A 13,485-nucleotide genomic window follows, 5' to 3' on the forward strand; every position below is an offset into this window, starting at 1 on the left:
AATAGGGACGCTAAAGGTTATTATTTGTTTAGTGTTTTTTTGGTTGATGAGTCCTTACACCAACTTAAAATTTCTGAATGGGATTTAGGTAGGTAATAAATATATTAAGTAACTGTTTTTCATTATTCTGACTTTTTGTTACTTTCGTCCGTATAATAAGGCCCGCTTCATAATAAAATAACAATTAAGATTAATCATTCTAAGTGTGATATTTATTTTATACCTAAGTATATATATTTTTATGATTACCTACAACAAATAATTAAAAGTTAATTTTTTTATCATAGTTTTATTCGTGTTTTAACTTATAATATTCACCTAATCATTTTAAAGTTACTAAGTACAGTCGCCATCAGATATATCGGAGCAGTCAAGGTGCTCAAAAATATCTGAACACGCACTCTAACGCCTAGACAACAGAGACGTGTTCAGATATTTGTGAGCCCCTTGGCCGCTCCGATATATCTGATGGGGACTGTACAATAAACTATCTAAACCAGGTACTTACCTGTCAACTTATTATATTTTTGACAAACCTGATGACTTGTCCCTATTCGTACCAAAGTCGTCCCTATTCACCCCGGTTTTTCTTTTTTCAAAAAAAGGACATTAAAACAAAATTATTAATAAATATTTTTTTATAAATCGATTCTTACACTTTGTGTCCATCGAGGAAAAAAATCCTTTAAAATCTCTCTCAAAGTTCAAAATCGTCCCTATTCACCCCATTTAACGGTAATTATAAAAACCGGCCGAAAGAGAGTTGGACTCGCGCACGAAGGGTTCCGTACCTTTGCGCAAAAAACGGCAAAAAAATCACGTTTTTTGTATGGGAGGCTCCCATACATTGGGAGCCCCACTTAAATATTTATTTTATTCTGTTTTTAGTATTTAGTGTTTGTAGTCTTTGTTGTAGCGGCAACAAAAATGCATCATTATGAAAATTTCAACTGTCTACCTATCATGGTTCATGAAATACTCATTGTTGTTGTACTTACTAGCACTATATGGATCAAAATGATTTTAAATAAACAATTGAATTGAATTAAAATGTACTTATTCACTAGTATCTATACTCTAAGCTTAATGTTTCCTTTAATTGTCCTGTATTGGATATGTATTAAGTTGGTGGTGGGGGAAATACAAGCGACGCCAACGTCGCCAACTCACGACGTGGTGAAAATATGAACCAACAAAATTTCGACATCTTCATACTATTGGCAGCTGTGCCAACTACTACTAGTGTTAATGTAGAATAAGGTCAGGACGATGCTTGTGCGGATTACGTTTGTGTTTTGACGAAGCATGTGGCGGATTACCTTTTTGTATGATTTATTCATTAACTAACTGAAAAATGTGAAATAAGCAGTATGCCCTATACCCACTAGGGTGGCGTCACAGTCATGCATGGAGCGAATAATACTGTGGTGGGGCGTAAAATATGTCTGTTGTGTAAACAAAAGCGGTTTCGACTTGTTTTTACTTTTAGATCTGTAGGGATTATTAGTAAAAAATTACATTCTATGAATGCCGATGCCTATCCACTGCTGTCCAATGTTTGTGTCTATTTCACCAAGAACTTGCATCATACAATACAATACAATACAAATATTCTTTATTGCTCATCAATATGAAAAAGAACATGACATACAAATCATCCTTATTGAAACGTCATTTCTTTCTAGTACATACAAAACGTGCTCGACAACGAAAGCGCCCGCAACCGCCTAATGGGCTGGGGTCTCAGCATACACCCCGACACCGTGAAGCTGACCGCCCGCACGCTGGCCCCGGAGACTTTGTATTTCGGCAAGAACCGATCCGTTGAAGGCAAACCCGATGCTGACTGGAACAATGATGCCACCAGGAATACAGTCATGCAGGCGGTTGACATCATTGGATGGGCGATCCTTTTCACGAAGAGGGATGAACAAGTTACACAGGTATGTGTTAGTTACTATATAGTGATACTACTATCTATAGCTGCCTGTACTCTGGCCCGGAGACTTTGTACTTTGGCAACAGTCGCTGTGTCAAAGGCAAGCATGATGCTGACTGGAACAATGCCACCAGGAATACTGTGATGCAGGCGGTCGATATTATTTGATGGGCGATCAATTTTACGAGAAGTCACGCAGGTATGTTTTGCAGTCACTATTTACTTATATGTCTGCCAGTACCTCGGCTTTGGAAACTGTACATTGGCACTTTCACACTTACATACTTCTTAGAACGTGACAGGCATGGTGATAAGCGACAAAAATGCGACCGTGCTACGGCCGTAGGTTGTATTTAATAATTCATAATTCAATTAATAGCGTTACATACGAAACATGGTATAAAGGGGACACTTATTTTCTTGAAAATGTGATCGTTTCATGAGTTTTATCGCATTTCAGGTTGACCTTTATAGCTATTTGTAGTCACATTTTAAAGGAGAAAGGAGGAAAGGTTTTCTTGGCGGGTCCAACAAGTATCCATCGCCATAGTGTGGGAACAGTTTGATGGAGCAGAAAAAAAGAGAATTATTTCTCGATTATAATACATAGGGCTACAACCTTGCTTTACCGCCTACCTTCACCTACTTTAATTTCCTAGAGTTTCCTGAACACTCTTCGCCGCTGCTGCGGCCCCATGGGCGTGATGGTGCAGCAGCCGGAGATGGTGATGCTGCCCACCGACCGCACGGAGACCTACGTGCAGGCCCTCAAGAAAACCATCAACTCCTCCATCCAGCTCGTGGTGTGCATGTGCCCCACGTCCCGCGACGACCGCTATGCCGCCATCAAGAGGATCTGCTGCGCCGAGAACCCTGTACCCTCACAGGTAACAAACACCTACTAGAAGACCATCAACTCCATTCAGCTCGTGGTCCGCTTGTGCCCCAAGTCCCGAAGAATCGATCTGCCTCTATGAGAACCCTGTTTCGTCGCAGCAAAGACCTATATGTATAACTTCGTATAAGATGAATAAAGTCTAAAGAAAAAACGTGCCTCGGAAATCAAGAAAGTTTGATTCTCGCACAGATAGCGCGGCGCTATCACCAATGAAGACCGGTCCGGTCTTTGGTCTATTCTCGGCTAGATGGCGTTGACGGTATCGTATCTTATTTAACTATTTTAAGATCTTAACACATACCAGTGAAAGAACATGGGTTCATATATACATTTTTTGATATTTTTATTTTTAGTTTTATTCGTGTGTTAAATTTACTATGACAGTACCCCTCTATCCTATACATCCTATAGAAACCAAATAAGTTGTTAATTGCGAACAAAGAGAGGTCGCAATTAACAACTTATTTGGTTTCTAATTCTACTCCCTTTGGTCTCCACTTTGTCTATGTTTAGTAGCTAGGTTAAATATTTGTATGGAAATTTGACGGTATCCCTTCACTCCTTTTGCAACGAAAATGTTCATTAAAAATATCAACAAATTATACCAGAACATTGTTGAACGATGCCCGAGACGTTTCCTTGGCAGCCAGGAAAACTTCTATACCAATCTGACACCTGATGTGATCGGTTGGCTGCGTGGCCTGGATGTCCACTATAATAAACTAGTAGTAGTTTCCCCCGAACTGAGAACTCGCGGTTCGCCAAAAAGATCAATTGCATGCTTAGTCGGCAAAGGATCGAAAATCGCGTGCGATTTATTGCAAGGTCTGTAGAGCCCTTAACTGATAGATTTGTCACCATAAAAATTAAAACAAACTGTGGTAAGCCGTAATCTTTTTTGTCAAGTGTCAAATACCTGTATTATGTATATTTTATTTCGTTTTTATCTTGCTAATTATTTTAAAATGGTAATTTTAAAAATAATATTATAAATGAGTAAGCCGAGCACTTTCATTTGATACCAAACTCGACCTTACTTTCTTGCAAATAAGATGACCAGAATAGTAAGACCCCTCACAAATAGCTTTTTAGCCTTCTAAGCTATTCTAGCTTAATAACCCCTTGATCGAGCCTGCTCATAATTTAATGACTCAACCACATGTTTGCCCAATTTCATTTAAATTAGAACAAATTCACTTAAGTTATTGTCCATCAAACTATCCTCTGATAGTTTTGCTTAAAACATCGAAATGCCGGGACGTGCCCCTAGCCAGCCGTGTGTTCCAAGTTGAATATTGCCTACACTTATTTTCTTGAAAATGTGATCGTTTCATGAAAGTATGAGTTTTATCGCACGTCGGGTTGACCTTTATAGCTATTTGTAGTCACATTTTAAAGGAGAAAGGAAGAAAGGGTTACGCTTAAATAAAAAATAAATATGTATCTAAAAATTTCAGGTTATAAACGCTCGCACCGTCATGAACGAAAAGAAAATCAGGGCCGTCACGCAGAAAATCCTGCTGCAAATCAACTGCAAACTTGGCGGGACTCTGTGGAACATTGCGATACCGTTCAAGACTGCGATGGTGGTCGGCATCGACAATTATCACGACGTCGGGCGGAAGAAGCGTAGCGTGTGTGGTGAGTTAATACTAATGCGATAATGTTAATACAGTCCGTTAACTCTCAGAATGACCTTCGGATTTTAGAAAGAACATCGGGTATCGCGGCGGTAACACGCGAAGGTGATACTGCTGTTCTGCTTTCTTATTAACTCACAAAAAGTTTTAAACTTACCGCAAAAAGTTAAGGATACCTATTGTCTTAATGTAAAATAAGCCCTAATTTAATGACATTATGCTTAATATTCGGTTGATGACTATATTGCGATTTGACTTTTTGTCATAATCTAAATAAAATAGAATCAGAATTTGAAATTAGCCGGAGGTAATTTGAGGTAGTTTTCGAGTTATTCCCAAAATCATATTAAAATTATGGATTTGACTAACCTTACAATATTTCACTTTTTGTATTAAAAAAACATAAAGGAGTATTTTTGCAAGTTTTTGTACAAGCGGAAATAATACATAAATAAAAAACAGTTTTATGTATGGGAACTTCAAGGATTAAAATGTTAGATTTTTATACCATCATGTTTTAGTTAATGAATAAAACAAATGACAGTAAGAGTAAATGTAATACATTTGTTCATCTTTGTAAATTAGAAAAAAAGTTAACATTCAGTAATTGAGTAATTTAATTTTTAATTGATGTAATTGCATTTCCAAATTACATAGGAAATGGAATTGCATGTAATTAAATTTTCATGTAATTAAATTACAAACAATTTAATTAATAATTAAATTACACAAGTAATTAATTGCGCCCAACACTGGTGTCCATACACAACCATGCCAAAGTGAGTGACACACATTGTCAATAGAAAAGATTAGAGGCCTCTTCCATTGTACGCCATGGAGCCAGATTTGCAGTTTTTCAATCCCTACTTGCTGTCTTGTGAACCGTTCCACCTAGCCACAAAATAAGTAATAGTATTATTTATCATACAGAACGGCCACGCACCGCCCCGCCCCGACTTGAATTATCTCGCCCCACGACAGCAGACTGACGGCTGTTTGCTGCCGCTCAGTACTATTTTTAAGCAATTTACACTGACGCATGACGCGTGTACAGACGTGCCGTTCACACATAGAAACGCAAGTGATTTTTGATGTATAGCGTGTCCGCCCTGTGACCCAGCTCAATAGTTTCATAGCGGTTTATATACCGACCGTAATTTCCCCCTGTTTTGTTTGGCTAGATAATGTCATGTTTGGTCGATTACAGACCGCGGCGGATGTTAAACAGTAGCAATTTTGTATTGATTTGAACTAAAATCAGAACCTTCATTCCATGCAATGTCTCGTTTTCATTAAGCGCGCTCCACACTCTCGATAAAACTACACGAGACGATTTTGCCGGGACATTTGTCAAGACTGTGCCAAACTGAAGCCCGCTCCTCTTTGATATTGGCCATTTTACCGATACGAAACGGAGATAACACGAATATACGCGAGACAATACGACCATAGACGAATACTCACTCTACACTCTCGTATTCGTGTCTTCTAAGTCTCGTGTAGTTTTGTCGAGAGTGTGGAGCGCGCTGTAGTCTTGATTCTACATATTTGATTGCATATAATCACAGTAAAATTGTAATTATTTTAAGTCATGATCATAACTTGTCTTTCCCCAGCTTTCGTGGCGTCGTATAACCAGTCGATGACCCACTGGTACTCGAAGGCGGTGTTCCAAGAGCGAGGGCAGGAAATCGTCGACGCCCTCAGGTCGTGCTTAGTGGACGCGCTAAAACACTACCTGCGCGTCAACGGCCGCCTGCCCGACAGGGTCATCATGTACAGGTTAGCTGTCAACCAACTGGAATAACTATAGGGGCCGTGCGCGTTGGAGGCGCTGCCATCTAGTGGCCCGAATCGGAAACATAAACCTGACATTGACACTTCACGTCAAAGCAGGTTCTTCTGTCTACAGGCTCCACAGTTCACGTACGTTTTCTTGTGCATTGTAGGTTCTGCCATTTTGTGACCTAGATTGGAAGCTTAAACTTGACATTTACACTTCGCGCCAATAAACAGGAGGGTCCTGTGCTGCCGTCTACCAGTTCATGCACGCAACCTATAGAAGTCTAACTAGAGCTCAAAAACCGACCAAGTGCGAGTCGGACTCGCGCACGAAGGGTTCCGTACCATTGTATAGCGGCAACACAGGGTTCATGAGATACAGCCTGGTGACAGACGGACAGCGAAGTCTTAGAAATAGGGTCCCGTTTCTACTCTTTGGGTACGGAACCCTAAAAATGACCCCACGTGTATTGTGCCGCGAGCGACTCAACTGTACAGCACACAGTTTTGACATGCCGCGCAAGAGGTTTGACGTATAGAATTTTGTTTATAGCCAAACAAACCTTTTATTGCTCGCGAGCCGAAAGCACATTAAGGCGTTCCATCGATTGCCATAGATGTAAGATTAAGTGGGTGATAGACGTACGAACTTAAATTACGCTATTTTTAAGTTTGGAGATCATACTCGGCGCGACGTCGGTGACTAGGGCTTCCAAAATTACGGAAATATCAATTACGTTATTGGTAACGGATTTTTTTTTTAAATTACGTAATTCCGTAATTACGGAATTTTTCCCATCTTAGTTAAAATTGCTATATTTTCAGTAGTATCAATGAAAACAACAACTTTTCAGACATTATTAAAGTTTTATTATAATTGCAAACATAAATGGAAATTAAAATCAACAATTATTTGAACAACTTCAATTTTATTTGTTTATTGGCGTTTCTCCTGAAAATGAGCCCTCATGAAAGATAGAGCGTCCAAAGATTTATCAGCTAAGGAGCTTCGCAGCTTATTGCAAAAATAGCCGGCAGACGAAAAAGCTCGTTCAGCTTCAACACTCGTCGGCTGTATTGTTAATAAATAATTGTACGCGGCTTTAAGATAGACTTCGCGTCCACCGCCAGTACTATCATAAATACACATTTCGACTCTTATAATCGAGTCTAAGTCTCTGTTGGCAGTGGAAACATTTTTGCTAGCTGTTGTAGCCTTGTGTAGCTCTTTATCGAGTTCTTGTGCGAAGGTTAAATTTTCTTGTCCATTATCGCTAGTTGTGGTTGCAGTATTTGCAGTTTCAATGTAGGCTGGTTGCTGCAAACGGCGCCGCAGACTCTCTTCTGCTTTTTTAAACTGCACTCTATCAAGTAACTCTTCAATGAATGTTTTTATTTCATCTGACGACGGTTTTTCGAATGTATCTGAAGCTGCAGTAGTAAAAAAGTCTTCATTGTTATGCAAATATTGCAAAACCCCGGATGCAATGGTTCGTCTTTCTTTGATTCTTTGTCTGAGAGATGAAGCTAGTCGTCCACTTAGTTCATTTGATTGTAGATCTAATTTATTAAGCATATAACGTAATGCAGCGTCCGCTGTTACTAAATTAGCATCACGACGACACAATGATAGTACCGTCGTCTTAATCAGATCCAAACTATTATGAATGTTTTGAAGATCTTCAATTTCTATTTCCGTAAACTTAACATTCGACTTAAAATCCAGTAATGCTTTCATTACACATGTTTTTAATTTAAGGAATCTGCCAATCATATCTGATAAACTACTCCATCTAGTTTTACAGTCTAGTATGAGAGCCAGGCTCTTGCCACACTCTTCTAAAGAGTATTTTTGCAATAAGTCATTTTTCAAGGGCGACTTATGAAAAGATTTCACTACACCTCTAACTTTTTTGATCAGATCTTTATATAAAAATTGTGGTTCTGGAAACCTGGGCTCTTCTATAGAGAATCCATCTTCAGCTACTTCATCCTCTGCGTCAGTATCACTGTCTTCTGGTGCGAAGTCCGATTGATTTGGTTCTGGTTGAACTTGTGGAGTTTTCTGATTTTTATATAGAACATCAATTACCGCAAGCTGCATGCCGTGGGCAAAGCAAAGTTGATGGTGACCGGTAAAAATCTTGCCCATTTTAATCATCACGCTGGCTCCATCAGTTGTAAATGAAATTATGTCACTTTCGAGACCGAGACCAAATGCACTCAAATGTTGTTTTAATAATTGGATACCAACCTCTGCTGGCATTGAACCCTGGATTCTCACCAATCCCAAATTGTTGTACTTCCCAAGGCCTAAGTCTTTATGGTGGATATTGACGTTTAAGTATCTTCTATTTCGAGTGGAGCTCCATTCATCGAAGGTCGCAGTGAATCTTTGATTTTGAGATTTCATTTCCTTAAAGTTTCTTATTAATCCAGTTTTTATTTGATCACTCGTATTTAAAACAATCTTTGCTATAGTGGTAGGTGATTTTGGTAAATCATATCCAGACTGTTTGAACAGATATCTTAAATCCTCAGACGTACAGAATTTGCTGAAGGGAATGCCGTCCAAAGCTGCCATTCTGGTAACACGAGCTTCCATTGTTAAATCACACGAATAGTAATCTTTTATTGTTTGTTTACTTTTTTTTCGCTGCAGGTTCATTCTCAGTTTCGTGGACTTGATGCTGTGTATCCCGACTACAGAATGGATCTACCATTTGATTACCGTGTCTAGAACGCATGTGCGTATGTAAGGCTGCAGTGGAACCACCAGTAGTTTTTAATATTTTTTGACAATGTTTGCATTGGACACTTTGTCCGTTATCTTCCCTTAGGAAATGTTCCCAAATTGCTGATTGCGTTCGTTTCTTTAAAAATTCCTTGTATACTGCCTGCTTTGGCGATGACCTGAAAAATAAAATAAACAAACAATAATAATTCAGTTTTCATAAAATCTTGTACTGCATTGTACATTCTAAAATGAACTTGCAAGAATTCACCGCCTTTTAACTTTCATTTGGAAAGCGAACCATAATATGTAAAGAGTAAGGACATGTCATTTTAGCGGAATATGCATTAGTGCATTACCCCTATAATAAGAGATAATAAGAAAAAATAAAGTAAACATTAAAGGTGTCCGTCATGTTACTCATGTCATAATTTTTTCATAACATATGTTACATATGTATATACATAAATAGTTACATACTACATGTCCAAGACCAAATACGTAATCGTGCTTGTCAGTTATCACACAAAAAGGCAATGTAGTATTTACTTTTTAAATTTTTTACAACAGATAAATTTAAAGATAATAGGCAATGATTATCTTAAAATATTCATAGGTATAAAATGCCTAAATAATTCTTATTGTATTGGCTATTTAAAATACTTACATGGTTTAGTTTGTACTGTAATCGGATTCGACTCGCCGCACCAAGAGCACACACATAAGAGTATCACTTAAAACTTGTTCAATGTTCAGGTACCGTTGCTTATTATTCACTACCACTATTCACAGTTTAAGTAATTAACAGCAATGCACAAATATACAGACATGAACATTTTAGTTTGTAATAATAGTGTCCCGGATGACTGCCGATTGACGACTAAACTACTTCTATTTCAAATATCATACCCGAACATCTTCGAACGCAATCAGGGATTCCCCATCCCCAATAAGGGACTTTCTTTTTTGACTCTTTGTACTCTGTAGACAATATTGATCTTTATTTCTTGTGTGAAAAAACGTATAATTCTAGTCTAAGGCCTAAGCCTAACAGGGAATTACCGAGTCCTCGCAACGCAACTGATTAAAGTAGGCCCAAGACGGGGAAGTCCCGTGCCCGCTAGTGTCGAATATGTTTAAAGTGCATTGAGTGGGCGTGTTTTAGAAAAAAAATACTAAAAATGTACAACGGCACGTATGTGATACTGAAAGTAAAAAATAACGTAATTACGGATTTCAAAATTTTAATTACGTATTTGTGAGAAGCTTAAAAATCATCCGTAATTCCGTTATTACGTAATTACGTAATTACGGAATAGAAGCCCTATCGGTGACACGTTGAAGCTTGCTCATTTTAGCTTACGCGTTTCTCCGGCGTCGACCGTCGCTATGTCGTCAACGGGGACAATTTTTAACCGACTTCAAGATTTCAAAGGAGGAGGTTCTCAATTCGGTTGTTTTTTTTTTTTTTTTTAATGTGTTACTCCATAACTCATGGTAATTTCTGGACCGATTTAGAAAATTCTTTTTTTGATTGTAAGTATATACATACAGATTGGTCCCGTTTTTGTCAAAAAACAGTTCTGATGATGGGATCCATGAGGGATCGAGGGAACTCCTCAACTGTTAAAGGCATACATATAGTGATTTTAGTATTTTCATCAACAAATCAAGCACTTACATTTAAAAAAAGTGACATTTGATGAATTGGAACTACTGATGATGATCAGAACGGAACTCTTCAATGACGCATAATTCACGTTTGGCGATTTGTCCTCTTCGTTATGTTTGTTAAGCAAGTTAGGGTTTCAAGAAACATTTTTGTCAAGCTCGAGTTCTGATGATGGGATCCATGAGGAATCGAGGGAACTCCTCAAATGTGAAAGGCATACATATAGTGATTTTTGTATTTTTATAAACAAATCCAGCACTTCCATTTTAAAAAGTGACATTTGATGAAGTGGAACTGCTGATGATGATCAGAACGGAACTCTTCAATGACGCATAGTTCACGTTTGGCGATTTGTCCTCTTCGTTATGTTTGTTAAGCAAGTTAGGTTTTCAAGAAACATCTTTGTCAAGCTCGAGTTCTGATGATGGGATCCATGAGGAATCGAGGGAACTCCTCAAATATGAAAGGCATACATATAGTGATTTTTGTATTTTTATAAACAAATCCAGCACTTCCATTTTAAAAAGTGACATTTGATGAAGTGGAACTGCTGATGATGATCAGAACGGAACTCTTCAATGACGCATAGTTCACGTTTGGCGATTTGTCCTCTTCGTTATGTTTGTTAAGCAAGTTAGGTTTTCAAGAAACATCTTTGTTAAGCTCGAGTTCTGATGATGGGATCCATGAGGAATCGAGGGAACTCCTCAATTGTGAAAGGCATACATATAGTGATTTTTGTATTTTTATCAACAAATCCAGCATTTCCATTTTAAAAAGTGATATTTGATAAAGTGGAACTGCTGATGATGATCAGAATGGAACTCTTTAATGACGCATAGTTTACGTTTGGCGATTTGTCCTCTTCTTTATGTTTGTTAAGCAACTTAAGTTTTTAAGACATATTTTTGTCAAGCTCGAGTCCTGATGATGAGACCCACGAGGAACCGAGGGAACTCCTCAAATGTGAAAGGCATACATATAGTGATTTTTGTATTTTCATCAACAAATCCAGCATTTACATTAAACAAAGTGACATTTGATGAAGTGGAACTGTTGATGATGATCAGAATGGAACTCTTCAATGACACATAGTTCACGTTTGGCGATTTGTTCATTTCCTTATGGACCCAGACCCAAACTTGGACCCGGACTCGGACCCCGACCCGGGTCTGGACATGGACCCCAACTCGGACCCAGGCCGAACTCTGACCCAAACTTGGACCCGGACAGCCGGACACGGACCCGGACTCGTATCCGGACCCAGACCCGGACCCGGAAATGCTACTAGAAAAGTGGGTTAGGTGGGTGGGTGGGTTTTGAACTGCGATTCTCACAGAACAAAACTGCTATCAGACGAGTAGGTTAGGTTAGGTTAGAGCTGTGACCCTTACAGAAACGAAATGCTATTAGAAAAGTAGGTTAGGTTAGGTTAGAACTGCGACCCTTACAAAAACGAAATGCTACTAGAAAAATGGGTGGTTTTACCTTCTTTTCTACATAATTAGGCAAATGATGGTGTCTTTTTCATTTCATTGTCTGGAATCTAAGAGTGCACCATCAACAATAAGTGAACTTTCAGCGGCATCCCCCATTGAAGTCGGTTTTTTTTTTCTTAAAAATTATGTATGGAGCAAATGGCGGCTCGCGGTGGTGACAGACGTACGAGTCGAGGCGGGCTACGAGCAAAATTTCAAACATGCCAGGTCGCCAACGCGTACTTAGGCTGGCACACTAGTGAAGAAGGTCGTCGAGCCATAAGTTCGCGATTTTACTCGCACGTCTATCACCCACTTTATTCTATTTTTTTCTCGGTGCCACATCACGTTTCTATTAGTATTCATACATAAATTACAACTTTGCACTTACAGAGACGGCGTCGGCGACGGCCAGCTGAAAGTGGTCCAAGACTACGAGATCCCTCAGATGAAGATCTGCTTCGACGTGCTGGGGGAGACGTACAAGCCGACGCTGACGTACATAGTGGTGCAGAAGAGGATAAACACCCGAATCTTCGGCCGCGGACGTGAGGGACTCTCCAACCCTCGGCCAGGGACTGTGCTGGACCACACGATCACCAGGAGGGACTGGTGAGTGTCACCTGTAACTTCACTATATGTTTCGTTTTCAAGCAAAAGGTACCACATTGTCGCTTGCCATAAGTACGCTCTAACAGGTTTTTCGTATAAAAATACAAGCAATTTTCGTCCTTATGGTAAGCGACAATGTGGTACCTTTTGATTGAAAACGTCACATATAATAGGTGCCTATTAAGTAGGTATCGTCGGGATACGACGACATCGACGCAATACGGCGTAACTAACAAAGTCGATAGAGTTCTAAATTCAAACAATGTAACAAAAAAATTGGACCTTGTTAGTTACGCGGTATTGCACTATCCCCGACTGTATGTCCTTAACCCTTTTAATGCCACGCCTATTTTATACAACGTGCCATTGTAAACCTTATCGGAATGCCCGAAGGTTGATATACTGTAACCGAGCGCGTCAGTTGACGTCTTTGGCGTCAAAGGGTTTAAGTGGTCATATAGCCAGGCTCATAGGTTATGCATGACGGCCAGAACATCAGCTGGCATGGTAGTCAGGTATCTTTACATAAAAATTGAACCGCGAGGTATACCAAAAACAATTGAAGTTATGACGTATGATTAATAAGAGCTGCCGCGTGATTTATACTATTCTCATAGACTATCGGCGCTAGCTCCTGTGTTTGTGATTAAATAGTAATAGACAACTGACTGACCTGCAAGGTTCACAAGCGATAGCTGAAGTAGTGACCTACTACTTCAGCCTGGATGAG

The 13,485-nt window shown here is 39.2% G+C and overlaps 1 protein-coding gene and 1 long non-coding RNA gene across 4 annotated transcripts in view; one reads left to right on the top strand and one right to left on the bottom strand.

The window, feature by feature from the left end:
- The window catches only part of LOC134746638 (piwi-like protein Ago3), a 55,723-nt gene that overhangs the window by 36,355 nt on the left and 5,883 nt on the right, over positions 1 to 13,485 (top strand). For all 3 annotated transcript variants that reach the window (XM_063681102.1, XM_063681103.1, XM_063681101.1), the window contains 5 exons: positions 1,686 to 1,943; positions 2,599 to 2,826; positions 4,295 to 4,478; positions 6,094 to 6,259; positions 12,537 to 12,755. In XM_063681102.1, the coding sequence (XP_063537172.1) occupies positions 1,686 to 1,943; positions 2,599 to 2,826; positions 4,295 to 4,478; positions 6,094 to 6,259; positions 12,537 to 12,755 (1,055 nt within the window). The remainder of the gene's footprint in view (positions 1 to 1,685; positions 1,944 to 2,598; positions 2,827 to 4,294; positions 4,479 to 6,093; positions 6,260 to 12,536; positions 12,756 to 13,485) is intronic.
- The window catches only part of LOC134746708 (uncharacterized), a 51,991-nt gene that overhangs the window by 8,007 nt on the left and 30,499 nt on the right, over positions 1 to 13,485 (bottom strand). The gene's annotated exons all lie outside the window — the stretch shown is intronic.

The sequence above is a fragment of the Cydia strobilella genome, chromosome 13, assembly GCF_947568885.1.
Source record: "Cydia strobilella chromosome 13, ilCydStro3.1, whole genome shotgun sequence".
Lineage (NCBI taxonomy): Eukaryota > Metazoa > Arthropoda > Insecta > Lepidoptera > Tortricidae > Cydia > Cydia strobilella.